The sequence below is a fragment of the Hylaeus volcanicus genome, chromosome 3, assembly GCF_026283585.1.
Source record: "Hylaeus volcanicus isolate JK05 chromosome 3, UHH_iyHylVolc1.0_haploid, whole genome shotgun sequence".
NCBI classification, from domain to species: Eukaryota; Metazoa; Arthropoda; class Insecta; order Hymenoptera; family Colletidae; genus Hylaeus; species Hylaeus volcanicus.
The window spans coordinates 14,886,622-14,904,321 of record NC_071978.1 but is presented as its reverse complement, the minus strand read 5'-3'; the positions used below and the strand labels follow the sequence as shown (position 1 = coordinate 14,904,321).

Below are 17,700 nucleotides of genomic sequence, written 5' to 3'. Positions count from 1 at the left end.
ATTTTTATGGGGATCTTTTATTTTTCTATGATAACTCCTTGAGTCCTCCACTTTTTCATGTATTTGGCGTAATTTTTTTACTTTTTTGAAGTTTTTTATGGGTATTATTTTATCATATGTATAGAGATCAAAAACTTATGTTCTTCTTCTTCTTTAATTTCCATTCCAGTTTCCTCCTGTGGCTTGGCAGATGCAGCAGGTGCTAATTGATATTAATAGAATTTATTAAATATTTTCATTAAAAATTTGTTAAATATACATTAAAAAGTGTACAATCAATTATTACCTGGTAAGTTGCAGGTTGGTAGTGCATCCCTCGTGTGGTTCTTTGTAAAACGGTAGCGATTTTCAAAGTGAATATCGTATAACACTTTGTTCCTCACTACCTTTGGGAGAAGCTGGAGAAAATCCTCCTTTCTTGACAGTGTTATCCACTGCAAGCACCTGTCTTTGTCCTTCAGCAGACATGGGAACGTGAACATGCGTTTCTTGCTGCCGTTGCAGCCGATGATTGCAAATACTTTGTGGCATCTATAAACATAAATTTAAATAAAGAAAACATTAATAATTAAACAATAATTTCGAAATTTTATCTAGGTATGATTCCAATCAATAATGTACACTGGGACGAAAAAGTATGCAGACACCTTCGAAGACGCAATTCCCCTCTTCGGAATTTGAAATTTTTTTTATTTGAAATTTATTTGAAGTTTATTAGTTGAAATTAAAAAAGAAAGCGCGAGCTTTTATATACGACTTTTATATATATATTAACAAAACCCGGCTTAAATCATTTTAAATAATTCTTTAATATTTTTATCAAAATAATTATTTACCGTTTTTTATCATTCATGTCTTCGGTAAAATCCTTGAAATTCATCCAATCGTTCCAATGTATTCCAATGGTTGAATTATCGATTACGTTCGATGGTGCGGTTAGCTTCGAAACAATTGAAAACGTTCGTATGTTCGTAGTAGATCCCAGTAACCAAATATGGCTATATGGAGTGAGGTGGAGTTCAAATTTTGCCGGGTGCATACATCATAGAATAAACTTACACAGAATATGAACTTAATAGTACGTAAAAGAGTGACACTGGCGCTGCCAAACCTTGCGGGCTCGAATTAAATCGGGCTTCATGGTCACAAGAGTAGAACTTGGGGGCCCTGCTCAGTGTATAAAGAGTAGGCTTCAGCAATTCATGTATATATATGGTCGAAGATAAGGGAGTGGACTCCCATGCCTTGTATGCACTCGTACGCACTTACCAGCTCCACATCACTGTATACGTACACGGAACTGCAAGGGCTTGCGATTGTTCTATCTTTGTCTCGACAATGCAAATTTGAGACCTCTCGATAGTCGTTTCCGCTAGATAAATGTTCAAACTTGTGCGCAAGTTCCTATAGGTAGTCTACTTTTGCTTTTTTGTGTCATAATTAACAATATTCAGCAGCGTATGTTTCAGCAGCGTTAGTTCAGACAACGCGGCAGCACTGTCACACCACCATATTGCTTCTTTTGATCGCGAAATACTTCTGAATATTATTAATTATGACACATAAAAGCAAAAGTAGACTACCTATAGGAGCTTGTGCACAAGTTTGAACATTTATCTAACGGAAACGACTAATGAGAGGTGTCAAATTTGCATTGTCGAGACAAAAATAGGACAATACGCAGCCCTTGCAGTTCCGTGTACGTATACAGTGATGTGGAGCTGTGTGAGTGCGTACGAGCGCATACAAGGCCCGGGAGTCCACTCCCATAAGGAGTTCCAACCATTGAGCTGTATCCTAACTGGAGTGTGTACTGCGAGAGAGAAGCTGGTCCGAGAGAGATGCAAGATGAGTGGTTCCGGTGGTACTATCCTATAGCAAAGTTATGTGTGGAAGGAGAACAGACTCCTCTTTGTTTGAATTTCGTGGCACTCCAGAAATTATTTACAGATTAATTATGTACAGATTTGAATTTTATTTCCTTTTTATTTATATATAAAACGATAGAAACATTAATAATAATTACATAATAATGAAATAGTATACATAATTTAGATACCATGATTTAGATCATACAAATATATACAATTTAGTATGGAGCTAAATTTTATTATTTGTCACAATTCAATTTATATTGTATTTATCCAATTTTATGCGAAAATGAATCTGAAAGTAACTCACTCGACAATGCTCAGCGATGCTCGGGTAGGTTATGTTACGGCGTACGTTTGTTCCCCCTCTACAAATAAATTTGCTATAGGATAATACCGGAACCACCCATTTTGCATTTCTCTCGGACCTCCGTCGCCTCTACTTCTTCCTACAGTTGTTCACACTCCAGTTAGGAGAGAGCTCAATGATTCCAACTGCGTAGTGTAGAAGTGTTATCAAAATCCCTTTCGTCCACTCGCGGCGCTAGTGGAGACAGCTACGATATATATATATATACAGGGTGTTCCAAAAGTCGGGGAGGAGCCGGAAATGGGGGGTAGCTGAGACGATTCTGATCAACAATTTCCTTTGCAAAAATTTCGGATGGAGCTTCGTTAAGGAGATATTAAGAGAAAACCCTGACCAATCAGAGCGCACGTAGACCGTTCGAGCGGCCGTGGTAGCGAAGGCTACGCGCTAGGCGGCAGCGTCAATGTCCTTCGATGCACGTTGAGTCACTTGTTCGCGTACAAGCGCGGCCGCCAGCGCGTAGCCTTCGCTACCGCGGCCACTCCAACGGTCTACGCGCGCTCTGATTGGTCAGGGTTTTCTCTTAATATCTCCTTAACGAAGCTCCATCCGACATTTTTGCAAAAGAAATTGTTGTTCAGAATCGTCTCAGCTACCCCCCATTTCCGGCTCCTCCCCGACCTTTGGGACACCCTGTATGTCATATGTGTATGTATTATCATATATGTATATATACATCGTAGCCTGTGCTCACTTGCGTCGCGAGTGGTAGAAATATTCATAACTTAAAGCTGGGGATTTTGATAACACTTCTACGCTACACAGTTGGAATCCTTATACAGTCTTCATGGTTAGTTCTTATTGCTTTCTTATTGCGCATAGTCTATGGCTGGCGCTGCAATCGAAGGAAGTCATTCGTTCGATTGCCTTGACCATTCATTTCGTTTCCGGCTGTAGATGGTTGTAGAAGGTGGTTAAAGATGTGCGGAGCGAGCAGTTGGCACGTGGTTGAAAAAGGTAACTTTTATTAATATTGTTACGCATCGCAAATCAGCACAGGCACTGTACAGTTTAAATAAATAAAAAAAAAAATTAAAATCAAGTTTTTAAATCACGAAAATTAAATAAACAAAACAAGATTGAATACAAATATGAAAAGTAGACAGGTTACAAACGATTCATCAAATGAGCGTAAAAATAAGGAATTAGTTAACATGAAGCCGATTAAGATCATTAAGGAAAAAACGGTAAAAATGGATAAGTCAGAATTTCATCGACTCCGAAAGAAAAATACTAGTGACTCCGAAAAAGCGAATGTTAAAAAATCTAAGGATCACATGCACAATAATAAAAAACTGGAATCACAAAATGAAGAGAATAATATAGTGCCAAAATATGGATTAAAAAGGAAACGTTCTAGAAACAATGGCATGCAAGATAATAAAGATATAACTGTTGATCTGCGATTATCGAAACTGCAGAAACGTAGGAAAGTAGATATCACTGAAGAAAATACAGATACCTTAAATTTAAACGATTTATCGAGAGAACACATATTGCAATGCATTAGAGCTATTTTCCATCTAACTGAAGAACAATTAGAAAGTAAAAATGCACTATTCGAAGGAGAGTCTCATCCAGTATTTATGCAGGTGACATGCATAAGAGTACCTAAAACACCAAGGAGACAAATGAGAATGTAAGCATAAATCTTTAATTATATTCATTTTGTGAAGAATTATTCAATAATTGTAAGAAAAAATATTTGTATTAAGATTTGTTTGTTTAACTTTTAATTATGTAAGACTCTAAATATGAGAAAGTAAACATTAATAGATGAATTCTATTTAGATAATTCGAAATCCTTTATAATTATTTATAATAACAATGACAATGCTTTGAAATATGTGGAAAAGATATATACTACTAAATAGTCTTGAGTACAAAGTAATTGTTACTTTTAGTTATCAAGAGATAATTATTAAAAATCTTGAGTTATAATATGAACTAATACCCTGTGTAATGTAGTTTGTCATTCATGCAAGCATTGGGTACCCCTTTGCTGGTATTTCGATTAAAAATACAGAGGTAAATTACCTGAAATTACAATTTATTTTAAATTTAGCATTATTTATTTATTATTATTGAATTATAAACAAAACTAGACTGTTACGAGCAGAAAGGTTAGTTTGGTTTACTTCTGTTTTTATGACAATTGAATATTTTTAATATTTTTGTCTTGAAAAATAAGACTGAATGATAAATATTTTTTTGCTCTAAAGCATTCGGTAATATACTCTTTCTAACATACAAGGTCATTGAAATGATGAAATTAGTGATATTATAAATAATTATTAAATCATTTTATTATTAATTATATGATGCCTTGCATTTTATAAACTATTAGAAATAATATTTTCCAATAAAAAGTAGTATTTATTTAACTTTATATTCCTATTTATGTGCAAGTTACAAATGATTATACTTTTATAAATACCAATGGATCCTTATGAGGAATCGTGATTATATTTAAAAAAATGATACATCTTTAATTTCATACTGAGTAACTCTGAACTGATAACATATATTTACCACCATCAACTTCTTTTCCAGATTATTACAGCATTCAATAGTTTCATCGAATGATGAAGTTGCACTTTTTGTTGGTGACTTACAAAGAGGCAGAAGAAAAGATTACGAGCCAACAATAGAACATTATGAAGAGTTGTTACGCAAACATGGATGTACAAGTATAAAAGCTATACTACCATTGAATCAAGTGAAAACTGAGTATGATCAGTATGAATTAAAAAGAAAACTTGTGGCTAGCTATGATCATTTCCTTGTAGATGGAAAAATAGCTGGCCACTTGTCTCATTTATTGGGAAAACAGTTCTATAAAAAAAGAAAATTGCCAACATCTATTAGGATGCAAAGTAAAGACTTAAAGCATGAAATAGAATATGCTTTGAAAAAAACCACTATGCAATTGCATTCTTGTGGCGATACTCATATTGTTCAAATTGGACATACATCCATGACAAACGAAGAACTTCTGGAAAATGTGTTAACGACATGTAAATATTTATCTAAAAATTATCCAGGTGGATGGGCCAATATCCGCTCTATTCGTATTAAAACACCTAGTAGTCTCGCTCTTCCTATTTATACAACGCTAAGTCAGTTTTATTTTTTACTTATTTTAAATCTTAATAAAAATTAAGTTTTTGTGTGCTTATTTGTTAATGTATTTATTTATTTTCAGAGAGTAAAAACTCTGTTAAAACACCAATGGTGCACCCTAAAAGACCAAAAGCATATCATGCAGTGACAGGTGAATTAAGTACTATTTCTGGTAATACCATGGTAACTGTTACTCCTGAAGGATTTGTTAACATTGAAAAAAAAAGAATGAGAATTAGAAGACAGAAAATGGAATAAAGATGGAATTGTAACATTTTTTTGTATTACTTTATTAAATCTAGTAAACAAAGTTAAAAAATTTGTCTACTTATTATTATTAAGTTTACATAAACATTTTATTATAATTATTGCATTCGAAATATGTACCTACTTTTATATATTTTATTCCTATTAAACGTTCCCTTAATTTTTATATGTATGAAAAAAAATAATCTCTACCATTAATAGTTAATATAAAATAGTCTGATCTTTCTTGGAAATACTTTGATATCCATTTGCTGGTGTCGTTGAAATATTGTTCGAAATATCATTTGTATTTTGTACGTAATTGCATGTATTAACAGTATTTGTAACAACTTCAATCTCTTGGAAGTTCCGAAGTCGTTGAATATCTTCATCTTTTCTTAATTTAGTATTGGGCAACTTTCTTAGTTTAACAATTTGATTTGGATCGATATTTAGTTCCTGACAGCATACTCTAATTAGTGCTTGGTATGTTAAGTTGCTTTGAGGTAATTCAATTTCTATGAAGTCTGGATCAGGAGCATCTGCTACACGAATCTTTAATACTAATTCTGAAAATAAAATTAGTTGATGTAATATTTTAAATTACTTTATAACCTTGATTTATTGATATTTTTATGTGAAAATAGGTTAGAATGAATTTCTTACCATCTGGATATAAACCATTGCTTCTTACTTTAGAAATACTTGATTCTACAGTTCCATGTACAAAATCATGTTTTAAATAGTTGGGTATAGTATTTTGTGCTGTTGAGTCATTTAAACTCAGCTGATCCATGGATGCACCCAAAAGTTGTACAATTTCGGGATTAGTACACAAAGATGCTGGAGTTTCTCCATTTATAGATATTATATTTTTATCTGCACCATTCTTTAAAAGTAAAACAACTACGTCACAATAACCTGCCTCACACGCCAAATGCAAAGAAGTCCTAAGATCAGGAAACATCATTTATGGTACTAATTTAACATTTTTTACATATCTATACGAATTTATTACATACACATATGGAAAGAAATTCTGTATTTATGTTACTAAATTTCGTATTGTACTCTTTATAATTAGTAGTAATAACAGAGATACAGAACGTAATACACAATGTAATAAATTATTAGAATAATACCATCCATCAACAGGATCTCTTGCATTAACATCAACACCTAATTTAAGTAATTTTTGAACCACATCTGTGTTACCGACAAAGGCTGCTTTTCTTAGATAGTCTTCCAACATTCTTTTACTTTCAGTATTTTCGAGAGTCGAAAGAAAGTCTATGAGTTTCACGTGTTTTTCCATCTTGTGTTTATTTTGAACATTTTAAAAGAACAACATCATTCGATGACAAACTCGGTAACTATTTACACACGATGCTATAGTTTATAGGAGCTATGTAGTGAATGATGTGTATATGCACTTATACAAAGGTTATGTGTAACATACATACATATATCGCTAAGGAAAAAGTTGTTTCAAATCACCCCCCGAACCACCCCTTTCAAGGGCCTCCAACATTTTTGGGACACCTTGTATATACTACAGACTCAACGACAAAGTTCCATTGTTACTTTGTTCTTCTGTGACGTCACATAGATAATTTTATCTTTGCTTCAAAGCATTTATCTGAAGCCGCGTCTATAAGTACAGGGCTGTTTTAGCAATATTGGCGCTCCGGGTAAGATTATCGTGGCGCCCCTTCAGGGGTATATACAGGGTGTTCAAAAATGTTGTAACACATTGAAAGGGGTGGTTCAGGGGGTGATTTGAAACAACTTTTTCCTTAGCGAAATTGTTGTCCGAGGCTTCGTTGAGGAGATATTAACGGAAAACACTAACCAATCAGAGCGCGAGTATGCCGGTGAGCGTAGGCTACGCGAAAGGCGGCCGCGCTCATATGCTACCGCGGGCGCTCTAACGGTATACGCGCGTTCTGATTGGTCGGGTTTTTTTGTTAATATCTGCTCAACGCAGTCTCGGACAACATTTTCGCTAAGGGAAAAGTTGTTTCAAATCACCTCCTGAACTACCCCTTCAAGGTGTTACAACATTTTTGAATATGTATATACCCCTGTATATACCCCTGAAGGGGCGCCACGATAATCTTGCCCGGGGCGCCAATATTGCTAAAACCGGCCCTGGTTGTAAATGTACAGTAATTATATGTAATTTACAATTACTGATTGCTTTGACACTGTTCACGTTTAAATATTTATTACAATTATTACAATAATGAATAAGAGGATCAATCAGGTTGCATTTTGCGCCATCTGGTGGAAGATATCGAATCAGGATTCTTATTCACTAGCCTAACTGGCTAACACCTAGCGGACCTAGCCTCTTGCTATTTCAGAATAAAAATTTGGTTTTAGTGATTGACATTTGCTAGTTCGTTGTTATTTATATTATCACATATTCAGAACAAGTCTCGCGTTCCCGGTAATAAGTATCAAAATGGGCGAAGATTTCAATGGAGGTAAGTATTCTAAATGTCTCTAAAAGTACTGTACTTTCCGACATCGTTCCCGCGTTATAACCAGGTAAATAATTCGGTTGACTGTAATGGCCGGAGAAACATACTCGTGAAAGTAGTAAACATATCTCGAAGCGTTTCCTTTATAATTTTTCCCTAAAAAAAAAAAATCAAACCGAGAACCATTCGTAATTAATTTTAACGTGAATTAATCAAGATCCGATTCATTTTCGCGAAATCTTGGAAATTAATCGATAACCTCAAGCATCGACGAAGATTGTCCTCATGGGTATATTTCTGATTATGCATTGAGAATGTATTATTTCAACGACTGATATTATTTCATTGATTTCCTTCATGGTTCCCTACGTTTTTTTTGTTATATATTAAAGTGAACTTGAAAATGGTTGTGATTTTTGTGTTAATAATTTTAATCTTTGAGATTCAAGTAATGTATGCACATTTATACACATTATAAGTAATATACATCGTTAATAGCTCTATGAATTATTCATGTGTGCATGAAATTATATAAAACTTGTGTACACGTGAAATTAAGTTGTAAATCTGATACATGTCTTTAAAGCAACATGTTCAAAGTTATTGCAAAAACTTAGTGTTTTATTATTAATCAAAATAAAAGTAATCAATATTTATAATTCCACATATTTTTATTAGATCGAGATCGCCAAGACCGTGATAAGGATAGAGATAGAGATAGAGACCGTGATAGGAGACACAGATCTCGTAGTAGGGATCGTAGGAAACGTTCACGCTCGCGTTCTAAAGAACGAAGAGATCGAAAAAGGAGTAATTCTCCTAAGAAGGGTCGTAGTTCTAGAAGGAGAAAACCATCTCTTTATTGGGATGTTCCACCACCTGGGTTTGAACATATTACTCCCTTACAGGTAAATTTCAGAATAAAAATATATAAATATATGTAATTTATTAAATTTATAATTCAATATGTTTGCTACCATTGCTCATTGGAAATAAAATGTATTAAATAAGCAAATTAAATATTGTAATAAATATGTATTATAGGGAGAGAGAAAAGTCAGATTGAGTTAAAAATATTATGGCTATCAGTAATGGGATATAGGCTGCTTCAAGTCATTTTTATTTAGTTGTAGACTTTTTAGGGGTGATTAAAACATCTAAGTTAATACAACTAGTAATTTTTGTTATGACTGATCTTTCTTTCTTTCTATAGTACATTCGAAATATAATGTTAATTGCAAAAGTTAATGAATGTTAATCAGATTCATACATATTTCTTTATAGAAAGAAAACTTTATTTAATATGTGTATATACAGAGTATTTTGTTTAAAATGAAATGGTTAAATGTCTCATGAGGGGATGAAGCTACCAAAAAAAAGTTTCTAGAAAAGTTATTTGCTACAAAAGGGTAAATTATATAGAATAAATAATTTTGTTGTAAGTAAAGTGGTGGGGAAGATTTAAAAAGCAAATTAATTTTTTTAAACAGAATTTTAAATTAAGGATTGCATATAGTACATTGAACACAACCTGCCAATTGAGCAATAATAGAGTATTTTCTTTGTGTCTTTTATCCTTATTTGATTAACTGACAGGCTACATTAAATGTACTAAATACAACTTCCAACTTAAGGGTTTATAATGGGTATTTAAAAAAGTTCGTGGTGTTTTGTTGCTCAATCAAGGCGAGAATGCTACGCAGGCTTGGGAAAGAATTTGTGGCATTTACAGACAAAATCCTCTATCAAAATTTTGATGTCAAAGATGCATCATGCTGTGGTCGACCAATCACAGATCGATGCGATGAAATTATGCAAATGGTTGAGAAACGCCATGAACTTTTTCAAATACCCAATATTATGATAAATGACTATGTATGATAGGCAAATAAATGTGTCTAAACAAATGCTATCTTATTCTAACTAAAAATATATAAAGATCCATTTATAAAAATTAATTTGTTTATTAAATTTCCCCCATCACTTTACTTATAAAAACATTTTTTTTTAATAACTTCATCTCCCTTATAAGATATTTAACCATTCTATTTTAAGCAAAACACCCTGTATACAGGTACAAAATGTGTACAAGAATATTGATGGGTTCACAGTATTCTATGTCACATATATTGTGACACTAATCTATATTTTGTATTTCATTTGTTTATATGGAAATGAAATAGCAAGTTCATTGCATATATGACATGGTAGCAAACATATTAAACAAGTTATATTTTTGTGAAACTAACACTTAATTCCAATAGTATAAGGCAATGCAAGCTGCAGGACAAATACCAGCAAACATTGTGGCAGATACACCGCAAGCAGCTGTACCAGTCGTTGGTAGTACAATAACTCGACAAGCAAGGAGACTGTATGTAGGAAACATTCCATTTGGCGTGACTGAAGAAGAAATGATGGAGTTTTTCAATCAGCAAATGCATCTATCTGGACTTGCACAAGCTGCTGGAAATCCAGTGTTAGCGTGTCAGATCAATTTAGACAAAAACTTTGCTTTCTTAGAGGTACAATTACAGTTACTTGGAAATAATACTTTTGTTATTCATAGCTCATATTATTATATGATAAAATATTTATTGCAATTTTCTATAGTTCCGTTCGATAGACGAAACAACGCAAGCTATGGCATTCGATGGTATCAACTTCAAAGGACAAAGCTTGAAAATAAGAAGACCTCATGATTATCAGCCAATGCCAGGAATGACTGATAATCCAAGCATGAACGTGCCAGGTACGGTTCCTGGTATGTTTTATACATGCTTTTTTTATCATTATATACATTATAGAAACAAATTTCTTTTCAATGTTACATAAAATATAATGCAACGTTTTATCATTTTAGATTCTCCACACAAGATCTTCATTGGTGGTTTACCCAATTATTTGAACGAAGAACAGGTATGCAAACATATCTATAACATAATTTTGTTTATTGCACACCTTTGGATGCAATTTTTATTCACTGATGCCTACGCATAAACTAAATTTCATTTTACCATATTTACTTCATAAGCTTTGTAAATCTCTTAAACATGTTAAATATAATCGAATAGCATCAGTGATTAAAATATCTGCATCGCTGTATAACAATGCTGTAGGATTACTTTGAATACATGCTAGTTCTCAGCATTGTGAGTTATACCGAAGGATTAAATGATATCATAGGTATTTAGCTATTTAGCGGAGATCAATCTTACGAAGATGTGTCAACTATACTCAAATGCCACAGAGGTACGTATAGGTATCCATTGGATTTCAGCGTCGACTAGGTTTTATTCAATCAGGTGAAGCAGGTTTCAGTTCCATTTGCGTGTCTGATCAAGTCTAGGGATTGTAGAACCTCGTATCTTAAAATTCTCATCTCTTCTCGAAACACCGTTATTCGATAGTGGGTAGGAAAATGGTTAGTGGTGTTGCAGCATTCAGGCGGCATGCAGTCGTAGCAGTCGTGTTTCTTTTACAGTCCATTTAGGATCATCGTGGACCCAGCCAAGGGAATACGAGATATTTCTTTATATTTAGGAATTTTTACCTAGGAAGACAGGGGGTAGGAGATGAAAGAAGGAATAGTTGTATTTATATTTATAGTAATTATTCAAAAAGAACGATGATTATTCGTATTTACCTTGAAGTTGTTAGGTGCAAAGAACTATCTTCAGAAACAAAACGTTCTTTGTATTTTCACATTTAGAACACTTGCAGAATAAATTTTCGTGCATTGATGTTATGTGCAAAAAAAAAAAAAAGATTTTTTAGGACTACAAGAAATAAGTCAACATTTTATCAAGTATACAGAAGTTTTTTTTTCTTAATGGGATTACAGGGTCAACACATAATCTTATGTGCATCTGGTAACAGCTCCAAGTCTTTTGGCATCTATTCTTTTCAGGAGTATTATTTCTCTTGCAGCTGTTTTCTTTACAGGCTTTTCAGGCTTTACAGCTCTTCGTCCTTGTGTCTTGTTACGTTTACAGGTTACACGAACGAACACATGTGTTCAAGTATCAGTAATGTGCATTTATACAAAGACAAAGTGCAAAGAGAAAGTAAGAAAATAAAAGTCGGTAAATGTGATTACATTAAACGTTGGAAAAGTGAATACATACTGTGTTCTTACAGTGGTACATTGTTCAAATAATACAATCAAAAAATATAACCATTTGGTTATCATATAGCAACTGTGGACTGATACCAGTGCCCTTTCTCCCCATTTCTTAGCTTAGGGTTGCGCCGATCAAAAGCATTTGCTTACCACTACCACTACTTCTACCACTACTTCTACCACTACTACTACTACTGAACATGACAAAATACCACACTGCCTGGAGAGAGGCTAGCCCAGTCCCTCGAGGCAAGTACTTATATCATTTTCATGCCTTCGTATTGGGCTTATGCGACTTTTGCAGCCCATTTCCCGAAGACCTTGGTTGTTCTACACAAATGGTGCGTTTTCTAATTCGATAGTTTTTCATTGATAATAGCGTGTTGCTTACTCTTATGGACATTAACGATGCAATAGGAAACATTGAATGGTTAAAGGGATAGTTTCTATTATAGAATTCCTAGAGAAGCTTGAAACTTCAATAGTCGCCTGAAATAGGCTTAATCTCCTAGGTGTCAATAATGTCTAGGGCAAACTCAAATCTAATGTCTTCATGATATTGTCCTTATTGGAGCATACGTATATGGATGCTTGGAATGTCTTGGTTATATTATATAACTTCAGATCATTTTGGAGATTATTGTTATATAATACTTTAGCCAAGGCACATCAGGTTGTGTTTACATATGGCTCAATGAAATAAATTTAAATACTTATTTAACATTTGTTAGTGTTGTATACATCACATCTACCTGGAAGTTTTAACTCTCAGGAATGACAGTAAATCTTCATTAAATGCAACATGCTGTTATCTTTGCTTCAGAGTTTTCAGTACTTCTGGGAAATGGAAAAACGTAAGTAAATTTGAGGTATGCTTCTTTTTGAAGAGAGAATAAAAATGAATGTGGGAAATATCCGCGTTCGAAGAGCAAGAGTATTCTGTTCAAAACATTGACAAAGATCTGTTCCAGACTGGAGTCAAACTTTTGTATGTAAGAAAGGCATTATATGAAGATGTTAAGTGGAAATTGAGTAGGCGAGACCATGCATTCATAGTGATTTCATTATCTTTAGATTATGCAACTTTCGTATTATTTTAAAATCATGATAATTTAAAATGTTTATATTATCAACAAGACAACTACAGTATAATTAAAAATAGTTTACAAAACATCGAATTTAATAATTCACGAATCAGTTTTAGTTCTAAAACAAATTGTACCAAATATATAGAAATATTCAAATTATATTGTATTTTTCACATACTTGTAATTTTTTGGAGTATTACATATTAATGAAGAAAGAAAATAATAATTATTGCATTCAAATATGAAATATAAATAAAGCAGTTGCATAATCAAAACTTATTTAGATAGTATTAATATGACATAAATAAACAAGTAAAGTCATTTTTATAATACAGGTGAAGGAGTTGCTGATGAGCTTTGGACAACTAAGAGCATTCAATCTAGTAAAGGATTCGGCTACAGGTCTATCCAAAGGTTACGCATTCTGCGAGTATGTTGATGTGTCATTGACTGACCAAGCAATTGCTGGATTAAATGGAATGCAGCTGGGAGATAAGAAATTAATTGTACAACGAGCTAGTGTAGGTGCTAAGAATCCTATGATTGGCGCACAAGCTCCGGTTCAAATCCAGGTGCCTGGATTATCTATGGTGGGGACAAGTGGACCAGCCACTGAGGTAAGACACTTTGAATCAAAACTTCATTTTTTTTAAATATATTTTATACCGTAAATCTATACTTTGAAGCAGTTTAACAAAAATTATTCATTAGCGAAACCTGGCCGAAAATTTCATTTGAAATCCAGGTTTAAAAGGGTTAAAATATAGTAAGCTTATAAATCAAATATTATAATTTGTATTAAAGCTTTTTATTACTTCATAAGAAATTGAATATAATAAGAACAATTATTATTATTAAATACTATGTATGAATAACAACAGGTGCTTTGCCTACTGAACATGGTGACTCCCGAGGAATTAATGGAGGAAGAAGAATATGAAGATATTTTAGAAGATATTAAAGAAGAATGTAACAAGTACGGTGTGGTTCGATCAGTAGAAATACCACGACCTATAGAAGGTGTTGATGTACCTGGATGTGGAAAAGTATGTTTCCTACTAATTTGGAAACAATTCTAATTTCACCCGATTTGATACACTTCATTGAGTTCTTGTATTTTCTTTTATAGGTATTCGTCGAATTCAATAGCGTGATTGATTGCCAGAAAGCACAACAAACTCTCACAGGACGAAAATTCAATAACCGCGTTGTGGTGACGTCATACTTCGATCCAGACAAGTATCATCGCAGAGAATTTTAAATTATAGATTGCTCTTTTCATACCAATTAATAATTGACTACCAATGTATAATAATATATATTGAATGAATAATCACATGAGCCCGAAAGTGAATTTTTTTTCATCAAATTGTACAAAGCAGAATGTAATTGATTTCCGATCGTATTGTGCGGTGAACGATGTTTGTTGTAATTTGCGCATCTTTTGATGATATAACCATATATAAATAATGCGTAACTTATCATATAAGATATTTCACAATTTTTGAATTAGTAAAAAACTAAAAAATAGGTACGGTTATACGCGTAGCGGTATTATTGAATTTCAATAATCAGTTAGTAAGATTAAAATAATAAACTATTGTGAAAGGCAGAAATATATAAAAATAAATAACACATTAGCATTGTGTTTATACGAAATTTTTCCTACGCAGATAATTTTATGCTATCTTTCCAAAATATAACAAAATTATGTATTGAATGCTAACTAAAATATTTGTGTATTTTTATATTTGAATTCAGGCATCGTTTTGCGCTGCAGCTTGATACAAATGACCTTCTCCAGTATCAGCATTATCGACTACAAATTTTTGTAGTATCGCATAGAGTCCACCACCGGCTAGCAACATACTAATTCCTACTAAAAGCACTATAGACCATGCTGGTATCGCAGTTCCCCCTAAAAAATTAAATACACTTGTTTACTACATATATTATTTTTCTTTTTGATTTGGTTGTATTTATGACTTACAGTAATAGCGTCTTGTAATCGTTTTCCGTCCTCTTAGAATCTTACGCCTTGCTTCAACTTCGTCCATAAATATACCCGCAATTACTGGTTAAAATTGATGGATTGATATGAAATAATGTCGATTTATTTTTCTTAATGTTATTGCAAATTATTTATACAATCATATTGGAGTTGTTTCATTTCCGTTTATCTTGTATCTAAAATCTTATTGTGTAATATTTGTCTTATTTTCATAATAACTCCATTATGTTTTGTGATTTTTATAAGTTACCTGACATTAGATTTTGTAAAACCACCCTTTTTAATAACATTTAATGCGTAAACATTTTACTGGCAATTTTTATTAAAAAAAGAAAGAAAAAATTATAAACACGTTTTATAAATCTATTGTAAATTTTTTCTTATTAAAATTAAATTTATAGTTCGACACAAGTAGAGCTCATAACGAATTTTATGAAATTTTACATTTTGTAGAAGTATGGTAATTTAGCCAGTAAAATTATGTATTTTTTAAAAAATAACATAACAAAGTGAGGTATTACACATAACTGTAATAATAGGTTCTTTCAAAATGATTAAATTTAAAATATTGCACAAATTAATACAATTACTTACGTAGGCCAATAGCAAAGTAACAAATCAACTTCTTGGAACACATCTTGTTGGTAGAAAATATGTAAATTACCAAAAGTAGTATGTTATAATCAAATGTTTCTTGTGGTTGAAACAATTAGACGAGTAACGTTAAAGTCACGTTAGAATACCTCAGAGATATGGACGGTGAATCCATAGTGAATCAACGTTTTGATAAGAAATATCCGATAACAGGTGGAAGTGCATCTTATCTGTATCACGAGAGAGATAAAAGATATTCTTACTACGAAGCTCAATTGGGTTTGTAAACATTGTTAGCACACTTTCAGGAACTGATCTTCTTTTCATTAACTGTGCTTTTGTTTCTAATACTATTATACATGTAAGTGATCAAAAATTAAATATTTAAGTTAGGCCCTTATCGCAGAGTAGATGAACTGCACATTAAATCTGTACAAAAAGGATTGTTAAAAAAATGTATATATACACTCATAATCAATTCATGATTTAGCTGTATTAATAGCTTTGGTTAATGTCAAACTCCTAGTTTGACTCATCATAAAGGTTTCTCTAGCAAATCCTGTCTTAAACGTTTTAACATTCTTTAAATTAATTATTTATTAAGAGTTATTAATTAACTATCAACTGTTCAAACAATTAATTTTGTTACATATGAGGTAGGATATATTAAAGAAATTTTGCATAAGATTTCTAAACTTACAAATCCGAGATGAAACGCAATAATATTGTTCCTTTCATACAAAATATTACTTATTGCTTAAGAAAGAGCTTTTTATTCATATACTAGGGTACTTTAACAGATTAGTAACCTGGGTTTGTTCCGATTTATAATACAAAGATAAAGATATTTGTACAAATTTATATAAAATGTTTAACTAATATTATACATTGGGTGAATTAAAAATTAGGAGTTGGTTTCTTTACTTGTTTTTTCATGTGTAGCTAAAATAACGTAAGAACTTAGGATGCAGGTAAAATTTAATAGTGTACTTTCAGAACTGCAGGTCGAAGTTGGGGGTGAGTTAGGGTAGGATCTATTAAACAGAAAAGACATAGTCAATTAATATTCATAATCGCATACCGACTTTTTATTAATTAAAAATCAGAGAAATCAAATTACAAGTATAATAACTTAGTACATGATTGATGTAATATCATATTGATTGATGCCAACCTGAAAAGACCATTGAATGAATGTGAACCCAAATAAGTTTGCTTCACTCTGACACACATAATATAAATACACAGTATACATCACGAAATGAAATATAATTCAAAGGAACATGGTGCATTATATATCTGGTTTAGATTTTGATTAATCCTTTGAGACATTTACATGAAAAAAGTATAATGAAAATAGTGAAAATGTTGATTCGCTCTTCTTACATTAAAACTATATATCAAAGGGCTCAGAAAATTCATTGTTGGAACAGAAATTGAAAACTGTCGGCATCAACATTTGTTTGTTGACTTAGATAATTAATATAATCCTTCTGTTTTGGATAACATTAAAGTAATTACAGCGAAAATAAAACTTTATGCAATTTGCAAATATAATTGCCATAATAATAGAAATAGAAATAGCTGGCACATATACAAGGCATTCTAAAACATCACGTTTCATATAACAATCTCTTCTGCCTGAAACGGCAGCATTCACATTTCTCTTTCTCCTCGTTATTTGCTTCAACTAGTTAATCTATTTCTCTACTTATACATTCTCTCTCTCTCTCTCTCTCTCTCTCTCTCTCTCTCTCTCTCTCTCTCTCTCTCTCTCTCTCTCTCTCT

The 17,700-nt window shown here is 32.5% G+C and overlaps 6 protein-coding genes across 16 annotated transcripts in view; 2 read left to right on the top strand and 4 right to left on the bottom strand.

Annotated features, from left to right (window-relative positions):
* Window positions 1-15: 15 nt before the first annotated feature.
* LOC128873318 (uncharacterized) lies at window positions 16-2,411 on the bottom strand. Of its 8 annotated transcripts, none has more exons than XM_054116820.1 (6): window positions 2,182-2,411; window positions 1,270-1,872; window positions 1,060-1,167; window positions 837-998; window positions 287-531; window positions 16-202 (listed from the first exon to the last, which is right to left on the bottom strand). In XM_054116820.1, the coding sequence occupies exons 2-6, from the start codon at window positions 1,278-1,280 to the stop codon at window positions 105-107; spliced, it is 624 nt and encodes a 207-aa protein (XP_053972795.1). In that variant the 5' UTR covers window positions 1,281-1,872; window positions 2,182-2,411; the 3' UTR covers window positions 16-104. The 8 variants fall into 8 exon arrangements, 6 of the variants coding, with proteins under 6 accessions (XP_053972795.1, XP_053972799.1, XP_053972798.1 ...); XM_054116824.1 differs by having other exon boundaries at window positions 1,083-1,167; window positions 1,784-1,872; XR_008456391.1 differs by having other exon boundaries at window positions 1,784-2,411.
* A 658-nt stretch (window positions 2,412-3,069) lies between these two features.
* On the top strand, window positions 3,070-5,685 carry LOC128874426 (ribosomal L1 domain-containing protein CG13096-like). Its single transcript, XM_054119217.1, has 3 exons — window positions 3,070-3,880; window positions 4,795-5,360; window positions 5,447-5,685. The coding sequence occupies exons 1-3, from the start codon at window positions 3,333-3,335 to the stop codon at window positions 5,620-5,622; spliced, it is 1,290 nt and encodes a 429-aa protein (XP_053975192.1). The 5' UTR covers window positions 3,070-3,332; the 3' UTR covers window positions 5,623-5,685.
* A 147-nt stretch (window positions 5,686-5,832) lies between these two features.
* Window positions 5,833-7,213, bottom strand: LOC128874427 (ankyrin repeat domain-containing protein 40-like). 2 transcript variants are annotated; one of them, XM_054119219.1, is made up of 4 exons: window positions 7,074-7,213; window positions 6,753-6,999; window positions 6,277-6,560; window positions 5,833-6,179 (listed from the first exon to the last, which is right to left on the bottom strand). In XM_054119219.1, exons 2-4 carry the CDS (start codon window positions 6,923-6,925, stop codon window positions 5,833-5,835), a joined length of 804 nt encoding a protein of 267 aa, XP_053975194.1. In that variant the 5' UTR covers window positions 6,926-6,999; window positions 7,074-7,213. The 2 variants fall into 2 exon arrangements, with proteins under 2 accessions (XP_053975194.1, XP_053975193.1); XM_054119218.1 differs by lacking the exon at window positions 7,074-7,213 and having other exon boundaries at window positions 6,753-7,067.
* Window positions 7,214-7,913: 700 nt separating this feature from the next.
* On the top strand, window positions 7,914-14,574 carry LOC128874425 (splicing factor U2AF 50 kDa subunit). Of its 3 annotated transcripts, none has more exons than XM_054119214.1 (8): window positions 7,914-8,099; window positions 8,775-9,004; window positions 10,361-10,621; window positions 10,710-10,860; window positions 10,960-11,015; window positions 13,643-13,924; window positions 14,189-14,353; window positions 14,437-14,574. In XM_054119214.1, the coding sequence occupies exons 1-8, from the start codon at window positions 8,078-8,080 to the stop codon at window positions 14,566-14,568; spliced, it is 1,299 nt and encodes a 432-aa protein (XP_053975189.1). In that variant the 5' UTR covers window positions 7,914-8,077; the 3' UTR covers window positions 14,569-14,574. The 3 variants fall into 3 exon arrangements, with proteins under 3 accessions (XP_053975189.1, XP_053975190.1, XP_053975191.1); XM_054119215.1 differs by having other exon boundaries at window positions 7,915-8,099; window positions 10,710-10,848; XM_054119216.1 differs by lacking the exon at window positions 7,914-8,099 and adding an exon at window positions 8,178-8,385.
* Window positions 14,575-14,937: 363 nt separating this feature from the next.
* Window positions 14,938-16,091, bottom strand: LOC128874429 (uncharacterized). Its single transcript, XM_054119220.1, has 3 exons — window positions 15,913-16,091; window positions 15,298-15,381; window positions 14,938-15,225 (listed from the first exon to the last, which is right to left on the bottom strand). The coding sequence occupies exons 1-3, from the start codon at window positions 15,953-15,955 to the stop codon at window positions 15,065-15,067; spliced, it is 288 nt and encodes a 95-aa protein (XP_053975195.1). The 5' UTR covers window positions 15,956-16,091; the 3' UTR covers window positions 14,938-15,064.
* A 123-nt stretch (window positions 16,092-16,214) lies between these two features.
* The window catches only part of LOC128874424 ((E3-independent) E2 ubiquitin-conjugating enzyme UBE2O), a 13,076-nt gene continuing 11,590 nt past the window's right edge, over window positions 16,215-17,700 (bottom strand). The window contains exon 9 of the mRNA XM_054119213.1: window positions 16,215-16,946. The gene's annotated coding sequence lies outside the window, so the exon portion shown is untranslated. The remainder of the gene's footprint in view (window positions 16,947-17,700) is intronic.

Coding starts and splice junctions, on each gene's coding strand:
- LOC128873318 (XM_054116820.1), bottom strand. Junction 532..836: donor GACATGAATGATAAAAAACG/GTAAATAATTAT, acceptor TTATGTTTATAG/ATGCCACAAAGTATTTGCAA. Junction 203..286: donor ACCAACCTGCAACTTACCAG/GTAATAATTGAT, acceptor AATATCAATTAG/CACCTGCTGCATCTGCCAAG.
- LOC128874426 (XM_054119217.1), top strand. CDS start 3,333: ATGAAAAGTAGACAGGTTACAAACGATTCATCAAATGAGCGTAAAAAT. Junction 3,881..4,794: donor CCAAGGAGACAAATGAGAAT/GTAAGCATAAAT, acceptor CTTCTTTTCCAG/ATTATTACAGCATTCAATAG. Junction 5,361..5,446: donor TCCTATTTATACAACGCTAA/GTCAGTTTTATT, acceptor ATTTATTTTCAG/AGAGTAAAAACTCTGTTAAA.
- LOC128874427 (XM_054119219.1), bottom strand. CDS start 6,925: ATGGAAAAACACGTGAAACTCATAGACTTTCTTTCGACTCTCGAAAAT. Junction 6,561..6,752: donor AGAGATCCTGTTGATGGATG/GTATTATTCTAA, acceptor TCCTGATCTTAG/GACTTCTTTGCATTTGGCGT. Junction 6,180..6,276: donor CAATGGTTTATATCCAGATG/GTAAGAAATTCA, acceptor TTTTATTTTCAG/AATTAGTATTAAAGATTCGT.
- LOC128874425 (XM_054119214.1), top strand. CDS start 8,078: ATGGGCGAAGATTTCAATGGAG. Junction 10,622..10,709: donor AAAACTTTGCTTTCTTAGAG/GTACAATTACAG, acceptor AATTTTCTATAG/TTCCGTTCGATAGACGAAAC. Junction 10,861..10,959: donor CGTGCCAGGTACGGTTCCTG/GTATGTTTTATA, acceptor TTATCATTTTAG/ATTCTCCACACAAGATCTTC.
- LOC128874429 (XM_054119220.1), bottom strand. CDS start 15,955: ATGTGTTCCAAGAAGTTGATTTGTTACTTTGCTATTGGCCTAC. Junction 15,382..15,912: donor TTACTTTGCTATTGGCCTAC/GTAAGTAATTGT, acceptor AATTTTAACCAG/TAATTGCGGGTATATTTATG. Junction 15,226..15,297: donor GATTACAAGACGCTATTACT/GTAAGTCATAAA, acceptor TTAATTTTTTAG/GGGGAACTGCGATACCAGCA.